Genomic DNA, 11,488 nt, shown 5'->3' on the forward strand with positions numbered 1-11,488 from the left:
TATAAGATGGACTATGGATCGTAACACTGCATTAACACTGGCCATGTCTATAAGATGGACTATGGATCATAACACTGCATTAACACTGGCCATGTTTATAAGATGGACTATGGATCATAACACTGCATCAATACTGGCCGTGTCTGTAAGATGGACTATGGATCGTAACACTGTATTAACACTGGCCATCTATAAGATGGGATCATAACACTGCATTAACACTGGCCGTGTCTGTAAGATGGACTATGGATCGTAACGCTGCATCAACACTGGCCATGTTTATAAGATGGACTATGGATCATAACACTGCATCAATACTGGCCGTGTCTGTAAGATGGACTATGGATCGTAACACTGCATTAACACTGGCCGTGTCTGTAAGATGGACTATGGATCGTAACACTGCATTAACACTGGCTGTGTCTATAAGATGGACTATGGATCGTAACACTGCATTAACACTGGCTGTGTCTATAAGATGGGATCATAACACTGCATTAACACTGGCTGTGTCTATAAGATGGACTATGGATCATAACACTGCATTAACACTGGCTGTGTCTATAAGATGGACTATGGATCGTAACACTGCATTAACACTGGCCGTGTCTGTAAGATGGACTATGGATCGTAACACTGCATTAACACTGGCCATGTCTGTAAGATGGACTATGGATCGTAACACTGTATTAACACTGGCCATCTATAAGATGGACTATGGATCGTAATACTGCATTAACACTGGCCATGTCTGTAAGATGGACTATGGATCGTAACACTGCATTAACACTGGCCGTGTCTATAAGATGGACTATGGATCGTAACACTGCATCAACACTGGCCGTGTCTGTAAGATGGACTATGGATCGTAACACTGTATTAACACTGGCCATCTATAAGATGGGATCATAACACTGCATTAACACTGGCTGTGTCTATAAGATGGACTATGGATCGTAACACTGCATTAACACTGGCTGAGACTATTAAGATGGAACCATGGCTGCCTTTTCTTTTTTATTGCCTCCCCTAGTATCCTGACAAGAATTCTTCCAGAACAAGTGACTTCAAAATGTTTAATGTTAAGTTTTTAGGCTAAAAAACACTATTCAAAGTGTAAGAGAAAGGATGTGGCATGTCTGGGCGGTTAACAGGGAGTGTAACAGAAAGTGGGAATGTAAAAAATAACCTTATGACTCCAAGACTTGATCTGTACATCACATCCGTAAAGAAGGTGTGCATATAAAACACCCATCACTGTGGTGGTGATCTCGGGAGGTGGGTAATGTGGGGGTGGAGGCTGTTCTATGCCTGCAAGAAAGCCTATCTCTAATCACCTAAACAATAGTAGGTCACAAGCTACTAATTCCCAGCAGGTCCTGTCAGCTGCACAGGCTGGTCAGTTGACTTGGCAACAGCATTCAAAGCCATTCTTTTGAGGCCTCCTTTCCACTTCCCGTCTCCTCAGACATGACCTGGGCTTTCAGGGAGGGCTGGAGAAAGTGAGAGAAAGCAATGCTGTAGGATGCGGCCAGCGGATGAAGTCACAACTCAAGACCCGGGTGGCAGGAGCTGGGGCAGAGAGCTGTTCTGGCAGCGGGTGGCAGAGGCGGAGACAAGCCAGAGAAGACTCCGTGTGGGAGGAAGAGTGCAGCTGAGAGGGCTGTGAGTGTGCCCCGAGGCCTGAGCCCACTCCTGACCTGTGTGAGGAGTGAGGGTTTGGGTACCAGAGCTGAATCTATGGACAAGGACCAGCGTAACTGGATAGGAAGGCTGTGTGTGGGGTGTGTCTAGGGAGATGGGTCACAGTATGTATGGTGGTGGTATATGTACGGATGTGTATGATTGGGGGTAGTTTGTGTATGTGAGAGGAGAATGTGTGTGTATTTGCATGTATGTGTATGCATGTGTATAAATCTCTGTGTAAATGTGTGTGAGAGGGAGGGTGTGTGTGTGTGTGTGCGCGCGCGTGTGTGTGTGGTTTGATGTTCAGCAAAAGCCTGAAGTGTTAGACCTGCCTTTGGTTGGAAGATCTGAGGCCAGGCCTTGCTTCCAAGACAAGCAAATTAAAAAAAAAAAAAAAAAAAAAAAAAAAAAAAAAAGAAAGAAAAATCAAGATGGCTGCTCTCCATCCCGAGTTCTTCAAGGTCAGACAAAGGACATGGAGACAGGAAAGGATGACGCTCCATAATGTGTCTCCAATCTTTCAGATTCTGAACAGATTCAATATAAAATTTTCTTATCTATCAATACTTTAACCACCTCCCCTCTCCCCTCATTCAGGGCAAATCAAATCAGTTTTTCTCAGATCCAAGTTTCTCAGTGTGTGTTTCTTTTGTAGTGTCGGGTCTCTTGCACCCACTCTCTGCCTGTGACCTGAGATCAATTCTGAGGCTATACCACACTACCTTGGGGATCTCCAATCAGAGCAGCTCGGAGAAGGTAAGTAGGGTCTGTGGTGAAGGCCAAAGCCAGCGGGTGGTATGAGATCAGATGTAATTCAGCCAGTATGCATCCTCCATTCTGCTCACTGAGGCAGCACTCTGCTCCAGAGAAGTGGGCGGGGTGCCTGGAAAGCCACCAGCTACTGAAGAGTAAAAGGGACAGGTACACATGGTGGCCTTACCACGCTGAGATAGCACTTCCCACTGAGGACAGATTTGATGGTGCAAGACCTGAGCTCTTCTTGCCTAGAGAAAGGCCCCAGTGAGGGGGGACATGCTAGGCATGTCCAGCAGCTCGCAAGAATTTTCTTCCCTGAGGGCCTGGGGTCCTCACTACAGGGAAGTCCCTGCCCACACAAAAAGAAGGAGTAGGCCAGGAGGCTGCTGCTTCCCTGGTATAGCCCTGAATGCCCCTTCAGTTGTGAGGTGGGTACTTGTGGGCTGCAGCTCGAACTGTAGGGTAAGCATTTCCTTACCAGGGGCCTTTACTTCCTCTGCTATAAAATGAGAGTAACACCTGGGAGATAAAGGGTTAAACGACATGGCCCATGCCCAGGCTAGAGCAATACTAGTAAATGGGATGGGAATTTCTGATGACAGACATTTATGAATGTCTCCTGTAAGCTGTGACTTCCTCTGGCACTGTGTAATTATAGAAATCTGTCAGTTTTCCTGATTGCTCTTGGCTCTCCGAAAGCTACCATGTAGGTAAAGTATAAAATAGAGATTGGAAATGCTAAAAGGCTGTAGAGAACACGCCCGCCTTCAGATTGCCCAAGGGCGTGACAGGACTTTTTTTTTTTTTTTTTTTTACAGGACCCAGCCTCTGTGACTCAAAGTCAGAAGTGGATCAGGAGGCTTGCATAGCCTTCTGCTTCCTCAGGAAGGATGGGGAGGGGCTGAGGTAGGGCAGTAAGCCCCAAACGGCCAGTGTACAGTTCACCAGCTTGCTCAAGACTCCAGAGGGAGCAGGTGGGGGGAGTCCGTCAGGCATAGTAGCACAAGGGATCCTTGAGTTTAAAGCTAGCCTGGGCTGCGTAGTGACACTAAAGCCATCCTGGGCTACAAGGTGGGGAAGCAAACAAACAAACAATGGTCTCCATAAAGGGCCTTCCACGTGAGCGGGCCTGTGTGTATGTGCGATGCAGGAAGTTTCCACTCAGGCCTGGGTCCAGCAGGGGTAGGCTTCCAGAGTCTCAGCCAGTGCTCTCCCGGAGACACCGCCGCCCTGGCTATAGGGCCAGCATGTTGCCTGCCCCATGGACAAAGCAATGTTAACCCAAACAGGCCTAGTCATGTGTACTAGACTATACATGTGCAAAGCTATAGAACTAGGAACCTGGACCAGGTCTGGCACAGGTCAAGAGGCCAACGGAGTTCCACACCAGGCCTTTCTAGCCCAGTTCTTTCTGTTCAACACACAGGAAGGAAGATCTCTCCTCATGTCTTCTCTGAAGCTGATAAAGGCAACTGTGTCAACGCAGGCTATAATTTCCAAACAGACAAGGCTGCCTGGCTGCCTGGTGGAGGGGGATGGTATGAACCACGGAAGAAGGAGACGCGCAAAGAAACCCTTCAAAACCCCGCCTGAAGCTGGATGTGGTGGTGCGTGCCTGTAATCCCAGAGCCTGGGAAGAGGAGGAGGCGGGAGGCTCAGGAGTTCCAGAACAGCCTCAGCTATGGAATGAACTCAAGGCCAGCCTGGGGTACATGATACACAGTCTTATAGCAAAAAAAATAAAAAATAAAAAAAGGCTGCCCAAGGAAATTTACGACTATTCACAACAAGGACAGGAGCAGTGGTTATTGAGTATCGATAGTTCGTGTGGGTGTCCTGTTACAGCAGTAGTAGCATGAGAACAATAGCATGTACATGCTACTATAACAGCTCCAGCACAAGCATGCATAGGTAATAATAGAATGAGTGTGTTCTTACGACAGCAGTAGTCTTACTACTACTGTGTGCTATAGCATGTGCTACTGTGATAGTATCAACATACACGCTACCATAGTAGTAGCACACATGTGCTTGTAGGTTCTATGATGAATAATAGCGTAGCAACAGGGGACGCACATTAATTGTGCAGCTGCCATGAACTAGGCCTGGGCGCCTAACACCACACTTTACTGACTTTTTCTTAGTCATAAAATTCAATATATTTACCCTGCAATATATTCACTCTGTACATAACTACTGCGCCCGGCTTGATGCTGTGGACTAGGTGACAAAGGACACGGGTGACAAGGAAATGGTCCCTATCCTTAAGGGTTAGTGGGTGGAGACTGACAAGGACGTGGTTATCAGAACACCATGGGATAGCTGTCTCTGCAATGTTTGGAAAAACGTCAAGGACCTATACTGAGTCTAGGTGACAAAGTCCCGGAATGCATCTAAGGAGAAGTTGACAAGATGAGTGGACACTGGCCTTGCCGTATAGAATAAGCAGGAATTTACCAGGTAAAACAGGGACACAAGACCCTCCTCCGAAAGCATGGGCACAAAGTGGCAGACATGTGATGGGTGGAGGGCAAGCCCTAAGTAACAGGCAAGGACCTGCCCATCTGGGTGGGTTATCATTTTAGAAAGCCCATTTAGACTACAGGTTCAGACACCGGGCTTGGGAGAGGCCATTGGAGATGAGGATGCTGGGATTTTCTAGCTAGAGTCAATCTAGGGAGTAACAGTGAGGGGACCTAAAACTGACATGCAGTTCAGGGGCAAGAGGCCCAGGGCAGTTCCCAACTAAAGAAGGGTAGGGTGTGGTCTGCTGTTGTGAGAACAACTGGGTACCTATGAAGGGAGAGAGGACTCTCACAGACAGGTGTGTTTAATGTTGGACATGGGAGGCAACCAGGCACTGTGGTCCAGCAGGCATCCGGCCGCAGCCCTGCTCTAGCTAACTGGCCAGTCAACTGAAGTGGTTAACATTGACACTGACTCTGTACTGGGACCTGACTGATTACCCATGCTCTCTCTGGCAGTGGCAGCTGTGGGGTGGTCCAGCCGTAGCACAGTGGTGGGAGAAAGTGTGATTCTCCAGGCTTCTCCAGGTTGGGATATTCTATAGTTTGGGATTTAAAAAGCCTTTACTCACAGCAAATCATAATGGTGCATGTTTATTACCCTAGTGCTAGGGAGGTTGAGGTAGGGCTGAGAGTTTTGAGGCCAAACTGGGCTACACAGCAAGACTCTGTCTGTCCCTAAATCAATGGGTTAGGGGTTGGTGGCTTAAATGGCAGGGAGCTTAGCTAGCATTCATGAGGTCCTGAATTCAAACCCCCCCACCAGGTAAATACACACACACACACACACACACACACACACACACACACACAGAGAGAGAGAGAGACAGAGAGAGAGAGAGAGAGAGAGAGAGAGAGAGAGAGAGAGAGAGAGAGAAGAAACCTCACTTGCAGCTAATATAGGACAAAGAACTTTGCTCTCTGAAAACATCGGAGTTAAAGTAACGGAGACACCAACTCATCACAGAAGTGTGTAAGATGCCAGCACTACACTTTCTCATTGACCCTTCTCACAACTGAGCAGCGTAACTTCCTGAGATACCCTAGGGATATTACAATGCTCTGTGTTCTGACCCATGCCGACATTGCTCTAAGCATTTGAGGCACACGGATTCAGCTAAGCCTCAGATGAATGCTAAGATGGATATATATATATATATTTTTCACCTCATTTGGAAGGGAAGGAAACTGAATCTCAGAGAGGCTTGGCAACTTGCTTGAAATCACCCATGGCTGACACTTGAACTCAAGCAGCCAGCCCATGTTCCTGTCCTAAACAATCCTACATCCCATTCATTCCTGGTTCTGCTTCTTGGCAGAGCGCTCCTCCCACGCTCCCAGCAACAGGGGAAAGGCCTGGCTATTAGATGTTTGGGTATGTGGCTGGAGACCAGTCCATTGGTACCTAGCTTGAGGTGCAGGGTGGGCCCGTTCTCAGCCAGGGCGGCCGCAGGGGCGGCAGGAAGTGCAGGTGGGCTGTTGTGGAACTCCCAGCGCTTTATCTGCAGCTGCTGTAGCCAGTAGAGCATCGCTTGCTTGGTGGCAGCCTGAGAAGCACAAGGATTAGTTAGTAAGGTCCCAGGCCTTAGGGTAACACTGGGCCTGGCCTACAGAGGTCACAGAAGGGTTAGGGACTCTATCCTGCCAGAAAAAGGCATCACCACGCTGCGTGTATGTGTGTGTGTGTGTGTGTGTGTGTATGTGTGTGTCTATATTCACTTCTGTAATGGCACAAAGAAGAATCAGGCTCTGGTCTTCTCCTTAGGGGCTCTTCAATATCTCTGTGCATCTGTTTCCTCAATTGCTTTGTGGTGAAAATACTACCGATTTTAGACACTGATTATGAAGACCAAGTAAAAGAAATGTACTCAGTCCAGTGCCTGGCACAAGGCAGGTACACAAATGCACTCCTTGGACACAGAAAGTGAGGTGCCACGAGGGAGGAGAGAGCTAGGGCCCAGTGACCACTGCTCTCCTTGAATGACATCTCCAAGTCTTTGATGCCTTTCTGTGGGATGGAGGCAATCCCTCCCGTTGTAGAAATACATCAACTCATGACTCTGAGTTGGGCAGGAAAGCTACGTGCACACTATGATAACATGGTAGTACCCTGCACCACTCCCAACAAGGAAGCAGTTGATGTCAGTCATTAGTTTCCCAATTGATGGACTAAGCAGCTGTTTTTACATCCTTTAGCTTGCTGGATCTTATAGGGAAAAGGCAGGATTGACCAACCCTTTCCACAGATGGATACAAGTGGTCCAGGCCTCAGAAACTGGGTCTCTCAGTTGTAGACTGGAACTTTATTTTAAACATAATTTTAAAGGCACAAGCGTTGGTAGGCTTAGATGATGGGTGGGTTGCTGAAGCAGACAGCCTCAAGGCTATGAAAGAATGGCGAATGCTACAGAGCCACCAGGGCAAGCTCACTCTTTCAAGAGGACCACAGATGAGGTATGACCTGGGTAGAGAGAGAGAGCTCACTGTGAGCTTCAGCTGTCAACATGACACAAACTAAGACTCACCTGGGAAAAAGTGACTTAATCAAAGAATGGTCTAGATCAGACTGGCCTGTAGCCATGTCTGTGAGGCATTTTCTTAGTTACAAATTCATGTAAGAGAGCTCAGCCCACTATTGGCAGTGCCATCCCTAGGCAGGCATGTTTAGGGCAGTGATTCCCAACCTTCCTAATGCTTCCACTCTTTAACACAGTTCCTCCTGGTGTGGTGACCTCCGACCATAAAATTAGTTTAGTTGCTACTACATAACTGTAATTTTGCTATTGTTATGAATCATAATGTAAATATCTGATATGCAGCCCCCAGGAAGAGGTTGCAACTGACAGGCTGAGAACCACTGGACTCTAAGCTATACAAAAAGGAAGCTGAGCAAACTAGAGAAAGTGAGCCAGTAAACAGCGTTCCACTATGGGCTCTGCCTCCAGGTTCCTGCTGGAGTTCCTGGCCCTCAGGGAAGGACTGTGGTGTGTAAGTAAGCCAGGTAAATCCTTGCCCTCCCCAAATTGCTTTCGGTCATGGTGTTTCTCAAGGAAATAGAAACTCAACTAGAACACGGGTATTTCTATGAGAGTCCCTTGGCCTGTTACTCAGATATCAGTAAGACGGAATGACATCTACCAGTCTTTGCTTTCCGTACTCTGTTCCTCCGAAGCTTCCATTTCTCTTGGGCTTCACCACAACCTGATAGTCCCCAGACAGACACAAGCACTTCATTTAATTCCTGAACTTACTGACATGGTCACACCTGGCAACTACTTTGACAGAGACTCTGTTAATACTGGAGACCCTGTGACACACAGGCCGGCACACGTGATCTCAGTTCACACTAAGGATCACGAGTTAGTCCTTAGATCTGGCCAGAGTTTACTTCAGATAGCACAGATCTCGGTGTTTTCTTCACCGTGAAGTCTCCTCTGCCGGCACTACTGCAACCAGGCTACCAGCCAATTACTATATCCTGCATCTACTGGCCTAACACCCCTATCATCTGCATTTTCTCCAAGGCCACAGCTCCTGCCCTGCCATCATCCCCTAATGGACTCTCTGGTTACCAGCTTCCTCTTACCCCAATTTGCTCTCTGCCCAACAGCCAGGCTGAGTTCTCAGAGCCCTCTAATCTCGCTGCTCTCTCTTAGCTTAAGTCTCTTAGGCAACTTCTAGAGACAAAGTCCAAGCCCCTGGGCCTCACTCACCAATGTCTCCCCCTTCCCCTCCATCCTTTGGGCACCTATGTATCCCAGGCTTCTGTGGCTTGCCTGTGACTCAGTTACACTGTGTTTCCCACCCACGTGCATATATGCTCTCTCAGCATCATCCTCTCTCTCCCATTTGTTTAAAGGGACGCCTTTCAGAAAAGCTCCCCTCCTCATTTGGAGGAGCTGATCCCTCTGACACCACACTGTTACTGTCCAAACTCTTCACAGAGTCTGCATAAGGCACTTAGCCATGCCTGCCAGTTTCCCCATCACACTTTGAGCTGTTTGAGAATAAGGTGCAGAGCTGAGCAAGTCTGACTTGTTCCACACCCCAATGCCTAGCACAGAGCCAGGCATATGCACGGACTAATAAAAACCATGTGCTGAGGACCCTGACCAACAGCACTTGTCTTGTGGGAGGAACACAAGACCTAAGCCCACATGAGCTCTAAAACATCCTTTCTGGCCTAAAAATTGGATTCCAGCCTAGCCAACCAGCCACATTCTGCCAGGAAAGGAGAACTAAACCTACGGGCATCCTAGTAGCTGGACAGCTGCAGGTTGAGGACATAGGGAGATACAGACCAGGCAGTGGGAAGAAAGAACTTCATCCTTGTACTCCTGAGCCTAGAGAACTAAGCCCACACCTGTCTTCCCAGATAGGTGACAGGACACTTCCCCTTAACATGATAGGTAGGCTTTGACCTGTGGTTCCATCCACTCTGTGTGTGCCTATGTGTTTATTCAGACGGCATTTACTAAGAACTCACTAGTTCAGACATGCCTGGATGAACAATCTAGGCCGATCAGTGAAGTTACATATTTTCCTTCCTAACCCCTGCCCATGTCTGCATTCACTACCATTGGCCAGAACACCAAGACATGAATCAGATCCTGACCTCAAAGAATGCAACCACAGTATCTTGCCAGCTTCAGTACCAAGGAAGTAAGTTAAGAAAACGGAGTAGCTGGGCACCACCAAAGTTTTGATGCAGCACTGGAAGATTCCAAAAAGTGAACCACATATTTGTTAATGCCCAGGCTGGGCCATTCCCTTTTGTTTATGATTCAGTTTCTTTTTTTTTTTTTTTAACCCCACCTCCCTGATTCAGTCTCTTGATGCATAAAAGGAATCCTTCACCCTTGCCTGTGGGAAGGCAATAAGGAAATGGTGTAAAAAAAGTGGGACAGCTCCAGGCTTTGGGCACTTGATGGTGATTACAGGTCAATTTAAGGTGGCCATGCATTAGCCCGGAAAACTTGCTCGAGCTGTAAAGGGGGCTAGGGGATGTGGAGTTCCACTTACCTTGAGGGTAATAACTCGGCTGGGAGTCTTGATTTCAAAAGTGCCCTCCTCCTCAGCGTCCGCTTTACAGTCAAAGACCGCACTGGAGAGATCGATGCTGTCCAAGGGGTTAGCATCCTGCGCGGTGCGCGAATAATACAGGTGGCATTTCCTCTCATCGTAGAAGAACCAGCGGCATTTCCAGCCCTTGATGGGTCCTTTGCCGCCAAACTTACTTAAATACCCACAGAGTTTCTTAGGGACTGAGTCTAGAGGCCGGGCGCTGCCCTCCGAGTCCCCGGGAGATATCACCTCGGGTTTCCTTGCCGGGCCCGGAGGTTGTGTGGACTCCGAGGAAGAAGGAGTGCGTTCGGGGGCGTCCTCCATCACTGCGGGCCCGCTGCACAGGCCTGCGGGACCAGAATGCCGGAGGTCCGGCGGGCACCTGGGAACCGACGACACCTGGCTGGGGCGGAGCCGTTCCGGTCCAGCCCCGAGAAGAAGGCGGAGAGCACCGCTGCGGGTTGCCGAGGGAGCGCCTTAGACTCCAAATTGCAAACCCAACTCCGGGAGGCAGGCCCCGCCCCCATCACGCGAGGACCGCCCCCGGGACCGCCCACCAGACATACTTCCGGCGTTTCCTCCGCGCCGTCGGCCATGTTGCTTCCTTCGCCTGTGGTGCGCGAGGGGCACTTCGGTTTAAAGGCAAGGTTTTTCTCTGAGGTTCTCTAGCCGTGGGAAGGGATGCAGGGAGACATGCCAAACCACGTGGCCGTGGGGTTCGCGTGGATGCGTGGGAGCATGGCGTCCTCTACGGCCGCCACCCTCCGGGTGCCGCTCGGGTCACCGCGGGACAGCGCATCGCGCAGCCATTGGCTGAGTGCTCGCGGGGCGGGGCGCTCGGTTTCCGGCGCGGCGGCGCGCTGCTCTTGAACCTAAAAAAACTTTGGAAGTTTTCCCAGTCGCCTCCCGCTTTGCGCTTAGGTCGGCCGCCACCTCCTCCACCACCTCTGCCCGGGCTCGAGTCCACCTGACAGCTCCAGTCGTCTTGCTGCAGTTGCGGGCACTCGAAGACGTAGCTGAGCTTTAATTAAAAGGGTCTAGGATCCTGCCCGTTCCCTCAATTTCCTGCCTCAGTTTACTAATGCGTATTTCCCACTAGAGCGATCGATACACCTTGTTCCGGTTCACCTCTCTTCTGGAGCTTCGTCTTTCTTGCCTGTTACTTTAGCACGTCACCTCCACGTCCTTGTGCGGTCTCTTGACAGGCAAGGGGTTTTTAACAGCGGAAGGGTGGCAGTAGCGACTGCTCTGGGTATCTGTTTATTTTCAAGATTCTCTAGCGTTGAGCAACTTTAACTACTAAGGTTTTCTCACGTCCACGACAAGTGAATTTATGGTGAAACTAAGGAGCCCTCCTAGACTTACAGAGGCTACGGATTTTGTAGATGGGGAAGGTTACAATCGGTATTGTCTACCAAATACCAGGGGGATCGATCTCTTTATTGGTAACAGCTTAT

At 49.1% G+C, this 11,488-nt stretch overlaps 1 protein-coding gene and 1 long non-coding RNA gene across 4 annotated transcripts in view; one reads left to right on the top strand and one right to left on the bottom strand.

Annotated features, from left to right (window-relative positions):
* The window catches only part of Tbc1d2 (TBC1 domain family member 2), a 52,840-nt gene extending 42,009 nt beyond the window's left edge, over positions 1-10,831 (bottom strand). For 2 of the 3 annotated variants that reach the window (XM_031377339.1, XM_031377338.1), the window contains exons 1-2: positions 9,990-10,831; positions 6,373-6,514 (exon numbers count right to left, since the gene is read on the bottom strand). In XM_031377339.1, the coding sequence (XP_031233199.1) occupies positions 6,373-6,514; positions 9,990-10,355 (508 nt within the window). In that variant the 5' untranslated portion in view covers positions 10,356-10,831. Of the gene's footprint in view, positions 1-2,408; positions 2,952-6,372; positions 6,515-9,989 lie in introns of those variants that run through there. The other variant, XM_031377340.1, reaches the window with a different exon arrangement.
* On the top strand, positions 1,447-4,003 carry LOC116095974. The gene is made up of 4 exons (XR_004120785.1): positions 1,447-1,665; positions 2,342-2,442; positions 3,261-3,348; positions 3,869-4,003. It is a non-coding gene; the product is annotated as an uncharacterized LOC116095974 (long non-coding RNA).
* Positions 10,832-11,488: the final 657 nt, after the last annotated feature.

Source organism: Mastomys coucha, unplaced genomic scaffold (assembly GCF_008632895.1).
Source record: "Mastomys coucha isolate ucsf_1 unplaced genomic scaffold, UCSF_Mcou_1 pScaffold18, whole genome shotgun sequence".
Classification (NCBI taxonomy): Eukaryota; Metazoa; Chordata; class Mammalia; order Rodentia; family Muridae; genus Mastomys; species Mastomys coucha.